Here is a 12,312-nt window from a genome sequence, read left to right as displayed (position 1 = left end):
CTCTGATGAGATAAACAAAGTTTTTTTCTACACATGGAAATTGTAATCCATAATATTCCCAGCAGATTAAATGTAAATGAAATTCTTTCCTAGTCTGCAAGCCTTGGTAATGTTATTTTGTAATTTTAGAAAACAGACACACATACCGGAACATATGAACATCAAACAGGCAGATGGAGATAAATAGTTATGCAGGAAAACACAAAACCAAAACAACAACAACAACAGAGGTAGATTTCCACGTAGGCAGAGTTGTTGATTTTACATCGGAAAAAGCAAAACTATAAAGTTATGGTATGTCTTGCACGTATGCTGATGTGTATAGAGGGCAGATGCATAAAAATGCAATCTTACGTCATAATTTTACTAAATGTATTTTCAAATTAAAAGAAAATATAAAAAAATCTTCTATATCCATATACCAAGACCAGTCCTGCACAGCACCTATATACTTAGAGACAAGGGATAGATACAAACTCTATGTCACCCACGTAAGCTCCTGGTAAAAGAGAGAGTGCGGATTTCACTTTACAGCTTTCACAGCAGTGATATACATTAAAAGAGCCCAGCCTCATTCCATTGTGTTCTCCACCCTTCAGGAAACCCCAAGTGCTGTCTCCCCATTTGCCTCTGCATGGTGTCAGCCCAAACCCCAAGAGATGTCTGGACGCACAGATTTCAATATATTGACAGACATGAAAACCCACCAAGGGAAAAAAGCACTAGGGTCATGCCTGTTTAGCTGCACAAAGCCTCTTTTCAGCAGTAAGCTTGCAGAAAACAGGCTCTGTTTTCAGACCTTAGTGGAAAAGAGGTTCTGAGCAGCCAACATCTGAGCTCTAAAGGCATAAAATGGGGAAAGAGATGCTTGAAAACATTTTAAATATGAAAAATACTACTAAAAGACACACTAAATAAAGACAAAGCATATTTAACCACCTTCTGAATTTAAAAGCACCTAAATAAAATTCAATATTTAGCAACTCGATACAAGAGGCAGACAATTTTTTTTGTCAAACCTATTTGACTGTTTTCTCCTAGCAACTATAAATCACTTCAAAGTGGTTCAAAACAATGACTCAGGACCAATAGGAATCACAGCAAATGTATATAGTTCTCAGAAGAAAATGAAAAATAAAAGTGAAGCTTCTTGTCTCAGAAGAAAATTTGATAAATCCAAACCACACTATTTGAAAAACAACTTTATCCAAAATATTCAAAATGTGTAGACACAATTAAAATGCTGTAAGTTTCTGTAACATTGGAGATTTCCAAGAGCAATAATAAATTTATCCAGCCGTTGCTTAATATCTCAGGCATTATTAGGCACAGTAGAGAAAGTGTCCATTTGCACAGGAATTAAGGAGCTTGCTTAAGGTCGAACAATCACCCAGACAAAACAATTAGCTGAAACCAAGTCTTCAGAGTCGGTCTCCAGCTTTAATTAGCAGTTTGACCTTCTTACAAATGAGAAACCACAGCCTCCTTGGCCACTGAATTATTTTTAATTTGATAAAACTGTATAAACAGTATGTGCTATTCATGCATGTCATACATGGACAGAGATTTGATACAGATGCTCCCACTATTCTTTCTTGCCCTTCTGTATGAATCATTGCCTGGGTAGGCACCATCTGTCTTTTGTTCTCTGTTGCCAGAATTGGACACTTCACAATGAAAAAATAAAAATAAATAAATAAATAAAAATAAATAAAAAACAGTGTCAGAATTTCCCAAACAATGCAAATTCTGAGCTCAAGGCAACATAGCAACTTAAAGACTGAGATAAAATCACTTTTTAGACTCCTCACTCTTCAAAATAGTGGGCGTTAATGAATCCTTCAATATAAGATTCTTTTTCCAGACTCTCTGGACTTCTTCTGGCCCTTTTTTTTAACACCTTTCCAGTGCATAGACACATGGAAGCTATAGACCCCAGACCTCAATGCAGGTATTTTAATTGCACACTCACAAACACTCCATATGCAAAAGCAGCAACTTTTGCAAAAGTATCTAATTGTACATTCTGGTTAGTGGCCTGTCTATACACCAAAGAATCTGCACCATGACCTCAGGCTTGCACGGGCCCATACACGTTGTGTTGTTTGAGGCCCTGAAGTGTGTCCAGAGAAGGGCTACAAAGCTGGTGAAGGGCCTGGAGCACAAGTCCTATGAGGAGCGGCTCAGGGAGCTGGGGTTGTTTAGTCTGGAGAAGAGGAGGCTCAGGGAAGGCCTTATTGCTCTCTATGGCTACCTGAAAGGAAGGTGTGGGGAGCTGGGGGTTGGCCTCTTCTCAAAGATAACTAGTGATAGGACTAGAGGGAATGGCCTCAGTTTGTGCCAGGGGAGGTTCAGGTTGCAGACGAGGAGACATTTCTTCTCAGGAAGAGCTGCCAGGCATTGGGACAGGTTGCCCAGGGAGGTGGTGGAGTCACCATCCCTGGGGGTGTTTAAGGAAATGTTGGACATGGTGCTTAGGGACATGGCTTAGTGGGTGATAGTGGTTGGGACCAGATGACCTTGCAGGTCTTTTCCAACCTTAATGATCTCCATGAGCAAGTGAGACACATCGCTCTGTAACATGGATTTCCTTATATTCCTTACCCTTCCACTGATTTATGTCATTTTTGAATTCTAAGCACTACTTTTCTCCACACTCTTGTAGAGAAGGAAAGATTTGGCTTCATATTTTTACAGTTTACTACTTTGATATTTCTGTCTGCCTACAAAGAATCCATGCGAAGAGGAGGTTTTTAGAGCAGGGGAAAAACATAAAAATAGAAAGGCAGCAAAAAGATAAACTACCCAACAGAGAATATCAAGGGCTTTTAAAAGAGCAGTGCAGAGGCTGCTAATCAGGAAATCAAACGTGTCCAACCCCATTAATATATATATTCTCCCAAGGCTGGGAGCCTAGCAAAGAGGCATTAAATTGTTAAAGATGGTGGCTGTTCTCCAAAGGTGCACAGGATGGAAACAGAAGAAGAGAGCAGCCAAACCCAAGCTAAAACATGTGGTAAATTTGGCTGTGGATTCCTTCTGGTGGGGACTTTCGTTCTGGGGTCATCCCATCAGATGACGGGGCCGTAACCAGTTTGCAGGGGCTGTGTCCGCAGGAAAAGCGGCTGAGCAGCTGAGGCGCACGGCCAGCTGGGGCTGTGAGAACCTGAAGTAATCGCGCAGCCACCTTACTTATCGAATTCACCTCAGCTTTAAGATGTTTTTATGTATTTATTTATTTTTAACGTGCTCTAGGCGGCCCTGCTCGGCAGCGGGGTCGGACTAGGCGATGTCCCTTCCAACCTCGGCCATGCCGCGGCTGTCAGCGGTGACAACGTGGCACTTGCTCCCCCACGGTGCCCGGGGGGCCACCCAGCGCCCCCTTCCTCAGCCTAACGGTCACTAACGGCTAACGGCAACTAACGGCCGGGGCTGAGGGGAGACCCGCCGCGCGCGCGCGCGTGCCAGTGCCCGTGCCCGTGGCCGCCCTCCCGCCGGGAGCGCGCACGGCGGCTGCCGCTCCGCCCGGCGCTGTCAGGCTGCGGGAGGGGCCGCGCGGCGCCAACGGCCGGGCGGCGGCGGCGGTTGCGGGGCTAACGGCTCGCAGCGCCTCACCGCGCCGCGCCTCGCCCGCCTCCCCTCACGGCCCGGCGGCGGCGGCACGGAGCGCCCCCGAGGCCGGCCCCGGGCCGGGAGGAGCCTCCCGGGGCTGCGGGCCGCGGCCGGGGAGCCCCCGGAGCCGCTCGCCGGCAGCGCGGGGGGCGGCGGCGGAGCCCGGTTGGGGGCCGGGCGCTGAAGATGGCGACCCCGGGGATGAGCTGGCAGCAGCAGCACGGCTACGGCGGCGGCTCCGCGCCCGCCGCCGCCGCCGGCTCTGGGAAATTCGGCGCCGGCCCTGCCCCCGGAGCGGGAGCCGAGCACAGCCCCGAGCTGCATTTCAAAATGAGCAAGAAGATCGCCCAGCTCACCAAGGTGAGGCTCGCTCCCCGGCCGGCGGTGCCTCGTGCTTCGCGTGGCCGGCGGGAAGGGTGAGGAGCCCGCCCGGAGGTCTCGCAGTGCTGACCGAGCGGCCTCCGTCCTGGCACCTCCGCTACGGGATCGTGGTAAAGGCTGTGCTCGGGCTAGATGGTTTTAAAAGTGTGTTGCCTCAGGCTGGTAGGCCCCGCGCTGCAGGCTTGTTGGTAGCAATATTTTACTTCGGATAACTTAAAAACAACACCGTGGTGCTGTAGTCTCTCTTGCATGATGCTCAAGGCATAAGCGAATAGCAGCAGATGAAAGGCGTTTGTTTCTTCTGCTTCCTCTTTAACAAACGTGATGCTAACAATTTCTGCCAAGAATTGCATAGTTAAAACACTTAAAGGTAACTTAAAAGCACAGTGGGGGAATGGTGTCATTCCTCAACTGTATACCAAAATGGATGAAGGTGACATTTCGTTGGAACTCCGAGTGAAGAGAAGGAAGGCTGCTGGCAGGCTCACAGGGGAGATACAGTTCGTATTTATGGACTGCTGAAGTGACTGGTTACAAATAGTATTTATAGTGAAACACCATGCACCTTGCTTTACTGGAAAACCAATGACTGAAGGGTAGTGTGGCTTGGTTTTTAATTCAGAACCCGTTTTTGTGTGTGTGTTAACTTCAGTCGTATTAAATTGTATTGTCATAGGGAGAAAACTAGGATTCAAATCAGCTAAAGAATCACTGTGATGTTATTCCATATGAAATAGAAATGGTGAATTGAAATATTAAAGGTATTACTACAAAGTTGTGATCCTTGAAAGGTGCAGAAAGCACCAGGAGAGCATAAATATGTTTTAGATTTACCTTAAGGCCAGTTGTATGTGCAAAGTAATACTTTCAAAGAGCAGTTCTTACTTGTGTGTGGACTTTTTTATATATTTTCCTTTCTTTCTTTAGGAATCACCTGGCAGTTTATAGTTGATCTCAGAAACAGTCTTCTGTCTCTGTTGTGAAATTGTGTGTGTTCCTATGAGTTCCACATCACTGCACATGTGCCCTGTGTTTTGTGAGTTATGGTGTGTCAGGTGTCTCGAGACAAGTGTGACTTAAATGTGGATTTATATGTATAGTGCTGGAGTACTTTGAAATACTCTTTTGGAAGACTCAGAGTCTTTATTAATAAACACTGTGCTTCGTTCATAGAATCTTTTATGATCCACAATAGAGTTCTTTGAAGATTCTAAAGATCTTGTGCATGCCTCTCCTGCCAAAGACTTCAGAATACTGCAAATAAAAGCTACCAGTTGCTTTTGTGGTTGTTGTATTTCCATAATTATAAATTAGCTGTGATTGTACAAGGATCTTACATGTGAATTAGACATTTGCAGGATGGGAATCTTGTATTTGTTTCCCTGATTTGCAGATTCTAGTGATATTTTGCTTTGAGTGTTAGTGCTGTTTTCAAGTTTGAGGGAGAAAACTTGGGAAATTAGCTGATCCTTGTGAACTAAAGGTCTGGACTGAAGAACAGACTTAAAATGGGATGCATAATAAACATACTTGTACCTAATGTAACAATAAAATTAAAGATTTATAGATCAAGATGAAATGTATTCTATAGCATTCACTTCATTGAGGTAGAGGTGCAAATGTTGACAGTTGTGTAGTTGGAGGGTTCAGGTTCCATATTTCTGTTTGTTATTTGACCTTTTAAAGAAGGATTTAAAAAAAAAAAAAAAAAAAAAAAAAAAAAAAAAAAAGAAGCTTTATCTTATAGTTTACCCTGAAGAATTTTCTAACCTGCTCTGGGATCTGAAGCCTGATTTGGTAGGTGCCTGAAGCAGTTACTCCTTGAGAAAAGGAATTGAGCTGCAGAAGGGAAAAATAAACAAGATACTTAATTTCTGTAAACAAGAGTTAACTGTCAGAAGAATTAACTTCACATTGCAGAAGATTTGTGGAAATAAGCTATCCAAAGTGAATGGCTGATTTAAATTAATATATATATATATTTCTGTGAAGGTCTTTTGACCAAATTCTGCTATTTTGTCTCTGTCAGATGCTTACTAACTTGTGTATAGAATACTTCTTCAGTAATCTAGGAACTTCATATTGAGAATAAGAAGTGTCTTTTATATAAAGTGTCTAATCATGTCTTTTATATAAAACACTTCTCACACACCTTCTGACTGTTCTTCCCACTGTGCCTCTTTCTTTTTTTTTTGTCTTTGTACTTTTATCTAAAACTGTCTTGAAGAGCTAGGATGTCTGTCAGGGGATTTAGAACTGGAGTCAGATGTTTCATCAGGTCAAAACAAACCCAACAATACAGTATTATGAAAGGGAATCTAAGTACACAGGGGGCGTAGGTAGGTTACCTGAAAGCTTGTGTTTTCTGACAAAAGAAATGTGACTCAGTAGTTTATTTTTTCCTGTCCTTGTACAGCTTGTACTACAATCTCTGAATACCACCAGAATAAAATGCTTTCCCCATGGGAAATAAACATCATTCATGAAGTAAATCTAAAATTTCAAAATTAGAATTCCTGATTTATACAGAATCTAGTGTTTTGGTCAAACCAATACAAGAACACAAAGAAACACGCAATTTGATTTTTTTTTTAAATCTGTAATCAGTAATTCAGAGGCAAAATAAGATACAAATGTGGTCCACTAAGCACAACACTTCTGAAGAGCTTAACTATATTTCTACTCTTGAAAAAAATATAACTTGATATAACTTTAGTATGCTTGAACTCACAGGGGAAGGTAAAACATGCCAGTAGTTAGAAATTCAGCTTTAAAAACTAACATGATACTCCATGTCATGTTTAAAGACTGCAGAAGTTGTAGCTGAAGCAATTTTGGGTCCTCTTCTAAAGCATAAGCTTCTTATTCTAGGCATTTCGGAAGATTTGTGTACCAGTTTGGGGATAAAGTAGCATCTGACACCAAAGATTAAAGCCAAAAAGAAATAAACTGTGATTATGAGATTGCGTATATGTTTGTACTACTACATGCTGGAGTGCTAATGCAGTGTTGAATTATGCTTGCTGCAGATGAAAATATGCATATATATTTTATTAGTTTGCATAAGACAACTGGAATAGAAAACAAAAAGCAAGTTGCTGCTCTGCTTACATCAGTGGGGGAGAGTGGGACTTGTTTTGACAATTGCCAGAGGAGTGCAAGTTCAAGAGGTTGGTTTGTTTGTTTTGTGTTCTGTTCTCCCCACCCACCCCCTTCATTTTTTGTGCTGTAGTTTTCAGCTTGAGCATTCATAATTGAGAAATTCATACCTTTATGGAATATGTTGTGGAAGTTCTATGACATCAACATAAATTTTGACTTTTATGGATTAATTAAATGATCCACACTGGCGTTATGTGATGAGAATCTGAAGTGTTGGTTTGGTCGCATGATCCTGGTTGCAGAAATCCTATGTCAAGTGGAAGAGCCTGTCAGTGCCACGCAGGTGCTGTGTGCACTACAGCGATAGTTTCTGTCAGGTCAATCAATTTCATAATAAGAAAAACAAGCAAAAAACCCTCAGCAATACCAGTGATTTCGCTTGGTACGTGCCTAGAGCTGGATAGTTCAATTCTGGAAAGATTCGAAAAATGCTGAGAGGGTTCAAAGATAAGGCAACAAGATTGTCCAAGGCACAACATGATTCACAAGAAACTCAATTCTGGGACTCCCGTGGCTGGAGTTCGGTTCTGAGTTCTGCCAGCAGCTTGCTGTATGAAGTCAGGAAATTCCCCTCACTCCTTTTCTTTGTTTTCTTCCCTCTTTCCTGGTTTGAAGAGAGGTTCCTAGAGAATAGACTTTAATACTTACCATACTGAATGGTTTGGGGTTTCAATAGTCAACTTTCAGTAGTCAACTTATTTCAAAGAATAAATAGCAAATTTAATAATCCTTAATTCACTAGTTTTTGCTGCTTCCTTATTGTATGGCCTTTTTTGCTGGGAAGATTAAAGGTCTTGCTCAAGCATCACAGGATGTAGTGCTATGTATGTAACTGTAGGGTTTAACTTATTAATCATAATAGTTAAAATGTTACATTTCTACTGAAACTTTGTCAGTTTTTATTTGAGAGTATTCTGCCTCAATACACAAAATAACAGTCTCATGCAGAAAGAAGCTTGCTTACATATAGGCTTATAGGAGAATGTAAGAGCCCTTAAAAGTAGGGAAGAAATGAGAATTTTAAAAACCTTTTAGAACTGTTTTGACATCAGCTGTCATCAAGTGGTGGCTGATGCCATTAACAGTTTTGGAAAAACTTGTGTTTTATTTTTTAAGCAACCTTATGTCATCTCTCCAATGTTTGTGAACATTGGCAGCAGGCCAGTATTTGCTTACGGCTCTAGCACTGCATGAAAAAGGCTGGAATTTCAAAGAGGGTGTGACTTGAGTACAGATTTGAATGTCAACATTTTTGCATGTACTTCCTACTGGTAATGTGGGAATAAATGTTGTAGTTTTCTTATTACAGTGGGAATAGCTTTCAAGAACTCAAAGACCTGAACATGTAAAAATGGATATTGAATTCTTCTGCATTTCTTTAGATGGACCTAATTCTGGTTTGTGTTAGCTATTCCAGAGATAGCTGGAGTAAGCCCTCTGTGAAGGGATCAGCTGAAGGTAGGAATTGGAAAAGTAACAGTATTTCTGAAGTGGGTATTTTTCTTTTTTAACCATGCTAATATACTCTCTCTGCCTCCCCTTTCTGACTCTTGTCATGTGGTTTTCTGGCTGTCAGCCTGCAGTAGTTGTGGTCTTAGCAAGGGTTATTCACAAAAGAGAAGTTTTATGTAGCTGTAATGGCTTAAGGATTAAGATGGGACTGTGTAAAAAATGGTTTATCTTTAACACTGTAGTTCAGTATTAAAGATAATAAAACCTATAATTTTATTAAAAATAAGTTGAGTTTTTAGGTTCACAGACTCTTCTACAGATCTTAAATAAAAGCAGCAGTTATCAGCTTTAGCTTAATATTTGCTAATTGAAGCACTGAAAATTGCTTTAAAGCTGCTGTGGCTTCTGTTGTAGACCTGAAGAAATCTTTCTAACCTTCTGTGTTTTGTAGGACAGAAGTCATGGAACTGAGTGTTTTGGACTGATGGTCCTTGTGCTTCTCTCATGGAGTCTTAGCATGAACTTGTATAATCTGCAGGCAGAATGGTAACAGTGAAATGCAAAAATGTCCTTATTAACAATGTGATCAATGTGTGCAGTAGGGATCTCGTCACTTTCCAAAATGTTTATATGCTCTTTGGCTCTGAAAGTAGATATCAAGGGACTAGGAGGAGGGAAGTTTGGCAGTTCCGATGTGAAGTGTGGAAACTATTACTTCATGCTGGTTTTCCCCCAGTCAGGACTAGTTGAAAAAAAATATTTTGATGCCTTGAAGACCTTGTGAGTATATATCTGGAATGGTTCTTCCACCCATGATCATTGTATGCATGTTGGGTGAGACTGCAGGGGTGGTGTATGGACCTGATACAGCTATACTTCAGTTGTGGTATTTGTGAAATAGGTCAGTGACTTTACAGTCTTTTGTCATAAGGCATCAAAAAGGAGTAGAGTGGGACAAGAATGCTAACTTTTTTATATAGTAAAAATAAGCTCAAATCAAATATCTTTGCTCTGTCTAGTTTTAATATTTGACCATTGCCTGGGAGTTCATCTGAGACCACTGGTGCCTGAATATTCTAAAGAGATGTTCTTTATGTGTGCAATTGAAACTGTGATTTTGTTGGGAAAACTATGATCGTACATTCACATAAAATGCTTCTTCAGTATGCTTAGGTATTTATTAACTTATTTGAGATTATAAGATTTGGAAACATCTATCCAAAATAATAATCAAAATGAACAGACAAGGTGAAAGAGAGGACAAATAATATGTGTCCTTTTACTCTGCTTGTGCTCGCTTCTTGGTGTATTTAAATAATGTAGCATTACAAGGAGATGAATAACTCGTTGATGTTAATCTTGCTGAAATGTACTTCAGCTGCTATATGTGATACATCAGTACATTAAGGATATTTAAAAAAAAAAAAAGCAAAAGAGTAACAATTGAAATTTGTACTTAAATCCTATCAATATGTCAAAATGAAAAAAATAAAAAGAGATGCAGGCCATAAACAAATCGTGGTATGACAACAGCCATAGTTTAAAATCTGTCAATCTTTATCTACTTTTTACATATGATTTATCTTTCCATAAATCCCATGGAAAGAATAAGAAATACTTGAAGTTTAGTTTTTGTTGTTGTTACAGTTTCAGATAAGTTTTGCATTCTGAAAAAACAAAACCAAAAAGAACCCAAAACAGCAAAACAAAACAAAAGTTTTTGCTAATATCATCTGCTTTAGATAAAATCAAGGTAGTGTCAGTTCACTGTTAAGAACATAACATTGAAATGCTTTGCTCCAAATACAGAATTTGTAAAGAGGAGAGTCTTTTATCTATATTTGAGAAAGAAAATTGGTGGTAGAACCCTATGTAATTTTACACTTTACATATAACTTACATGCTGATCTGTTTGCAGCATTTTAAAGTGCTGTGTCCATGATGATTCATAAGTACTCAGTCCTATAAGAAGCTCTGATTTATGAGGTCTTATAAAAATGTACAGGCAGAAGACGGTTTTTTGTTTGTTCTTTTGCTGGAGTACCATGAAGTACAAAGAAGTTATTTCAAAATGAGGAGTCTTTCATTCTTGCTTTATACCATTTCTTTAGAACAAGTCATATAAGTCAGGGCGGTTCTATACTTTCTTCAAACACTGTAAAACTCTACCCAGTAACAGCATTGCTTGTGTTCAGATATTTGTGTTGTCATGCAGAGAAACCTTATCAGTCACGCTTTTTTTTTGGTGCACACTGCATCTAAAGCATATATAGAAATGTTACTTGTCATCAGTCGTATTTACACATTAACTTCTAGCCGTAAGGAACTTCTAATCGTGGTCATTCTTTAAATATCTCTTTTTCTAAACTCAGGCTTTGACTTTATCAGAAATAGTAATTTTGTTAGTGATTCTACTGTTCACCTCACCCTGATTTTACCTCCAAGTCTCTTGTGAAAAACCTACATTGAAAGCTTTATTCTCCTGCGGTTAACTCTGTGGAGGGGAGGAGGGAGTTTCATTGCCTTAGATAGTCACCAGCTTTTTTTATACTATTTTCAGACTTACTCTTAAATACATCCAGTAAATCTCTACATAGTGGTATGAAATCAGATGAGTGTGTCTCTTGGCTGATACAAGGCTGGCAGTGGTAAGCCAGGCTTCTATGTATTCTTCTAATGACTGATGTCATACCAATAACCAAAGGCATTGCATTCCAAAAATAACCAGAAGAAACAAAAACACTCTAAAGCTGTTCACCATCTTGTCCTACTTAATGCATTACCTGGCTCTGTTTCTGTGGGCAGGCTTTTTAAACTGCATATAGAAGCCTATGAGAGAGAACAGCTTTTTACTGAGGTTGTCACTTGGTTAGGCTCAAAGTGACAGCCTTTAAAAATAGTTACTGTTAAAAAGTTGATGAAGTCCTGGTTTAAGATGCTCCTATTAAATGAAAGACAGCCTTTTAGCTAAAAGAAGTATGATGTGATTGCAAAAATGTATATTTTTTAATTTCCTTTTCATGTGATGAAATAAATTTTAGGAAACTGGCTGGAACAATTTAATTTCTAGAAACCTGAATTGTACTGTCTTCAGAAAACAGGTGTGCTGTAGTCTAGAGATCATTAATTGAATGATGTTTTTGCTCCTGATGTGACTGAAAGCTATAACTTTTAGCTAAGGGTTTGTCTGGGACTGCCTTCTCAGATGTCATATTTTGCATTATGAAAGCTGATATGTTTGGATAGCTTGTACTAAAATGCATTGCAGTAATCTCCTGTGACTGTCTTCGTCCTTTTGAAATTTGAGATGTGAAAATGGTGATAAACCATTTTTGTAATAAAGAATAGGTAAAAGAACTTAAAACAGATTTTTTTTCTGCTTTATGTAATAATAAATATAGGTTTTCTACTTTAAAAAATGAATTTTATTTGTACCTTGTAGTAATTAGCAATCTAAGACATGCTTCTAGGAAAAAAAAAAATCAAAACACCTTGAAAATGTCTGTCTTTCCAACATTAATCTGTATTGCCAGTCCAGTAACATATGCTACTTATATTACTTATTTTAGTATATATCTGTGTTGTGCCACTGAGTGGTGAAACTTTATACGAAAATTTTGAGCTATATTTTGAGTTGGTTCAGTAGTTTTCCCATTATGTATCAAATTTTATATTATTAATTTATAGACCATTCAGTTCCTGTGT

General features: G+C 39.6%; 1 protein-coding gene across 16 annotated transcripts in view; it reads left to right on the top strand.

Annotated features, from left to right (window-relative positions):
• The first annotated feature begins 3,535 nt into the window (after positions 1–3,535).
• FAM184A (family with sequence similarity 184 member A) overlaps positions 3,536–12,312 on the top strand; it is a 76,853-nt gene continuing 68,076 nt past the window's right edge. For 9 of the 16 annotated variants that reach the window (XR_014690925.1, XR_014690926.1, XM_084513219.1 and 6 more), the window contains exon 1: positions 3,537–3,972. Coding sequence is in view for 14 of the 16 variants with exons in the window: in XM_084513219.1 (XP_084369345.1) it covers positions 3,799–3,972 (174 nt within the window). In the remaining 2 variants the exon portion in view is untranslated. Of the gene's footprint in view, positions 3,973–12,312 lie in introns of all 16 variants that reach the window. The other 7 variants (XM_084513222.1, XM_084513227.1, XM_084513223.1 and 4 more) reach the window with 2 other exon arrangements.

The sequence above is a fragment of the Aythya ferina genome, assembly GCF_964211825.1.
Source record: "Aythya ferina genome assembly, chromosome: 3".
Classification (NCBI taxonomy): Eukaryota; Metazoa; Chordata; class Aves; order Anseriformes; family Anatidae; genus Aythya; species Aythya ferina.
Note: the sequence above shows the minus strand (reverse complement) of the source record. Positions and strands in the feature narration are given on the sequence as shown.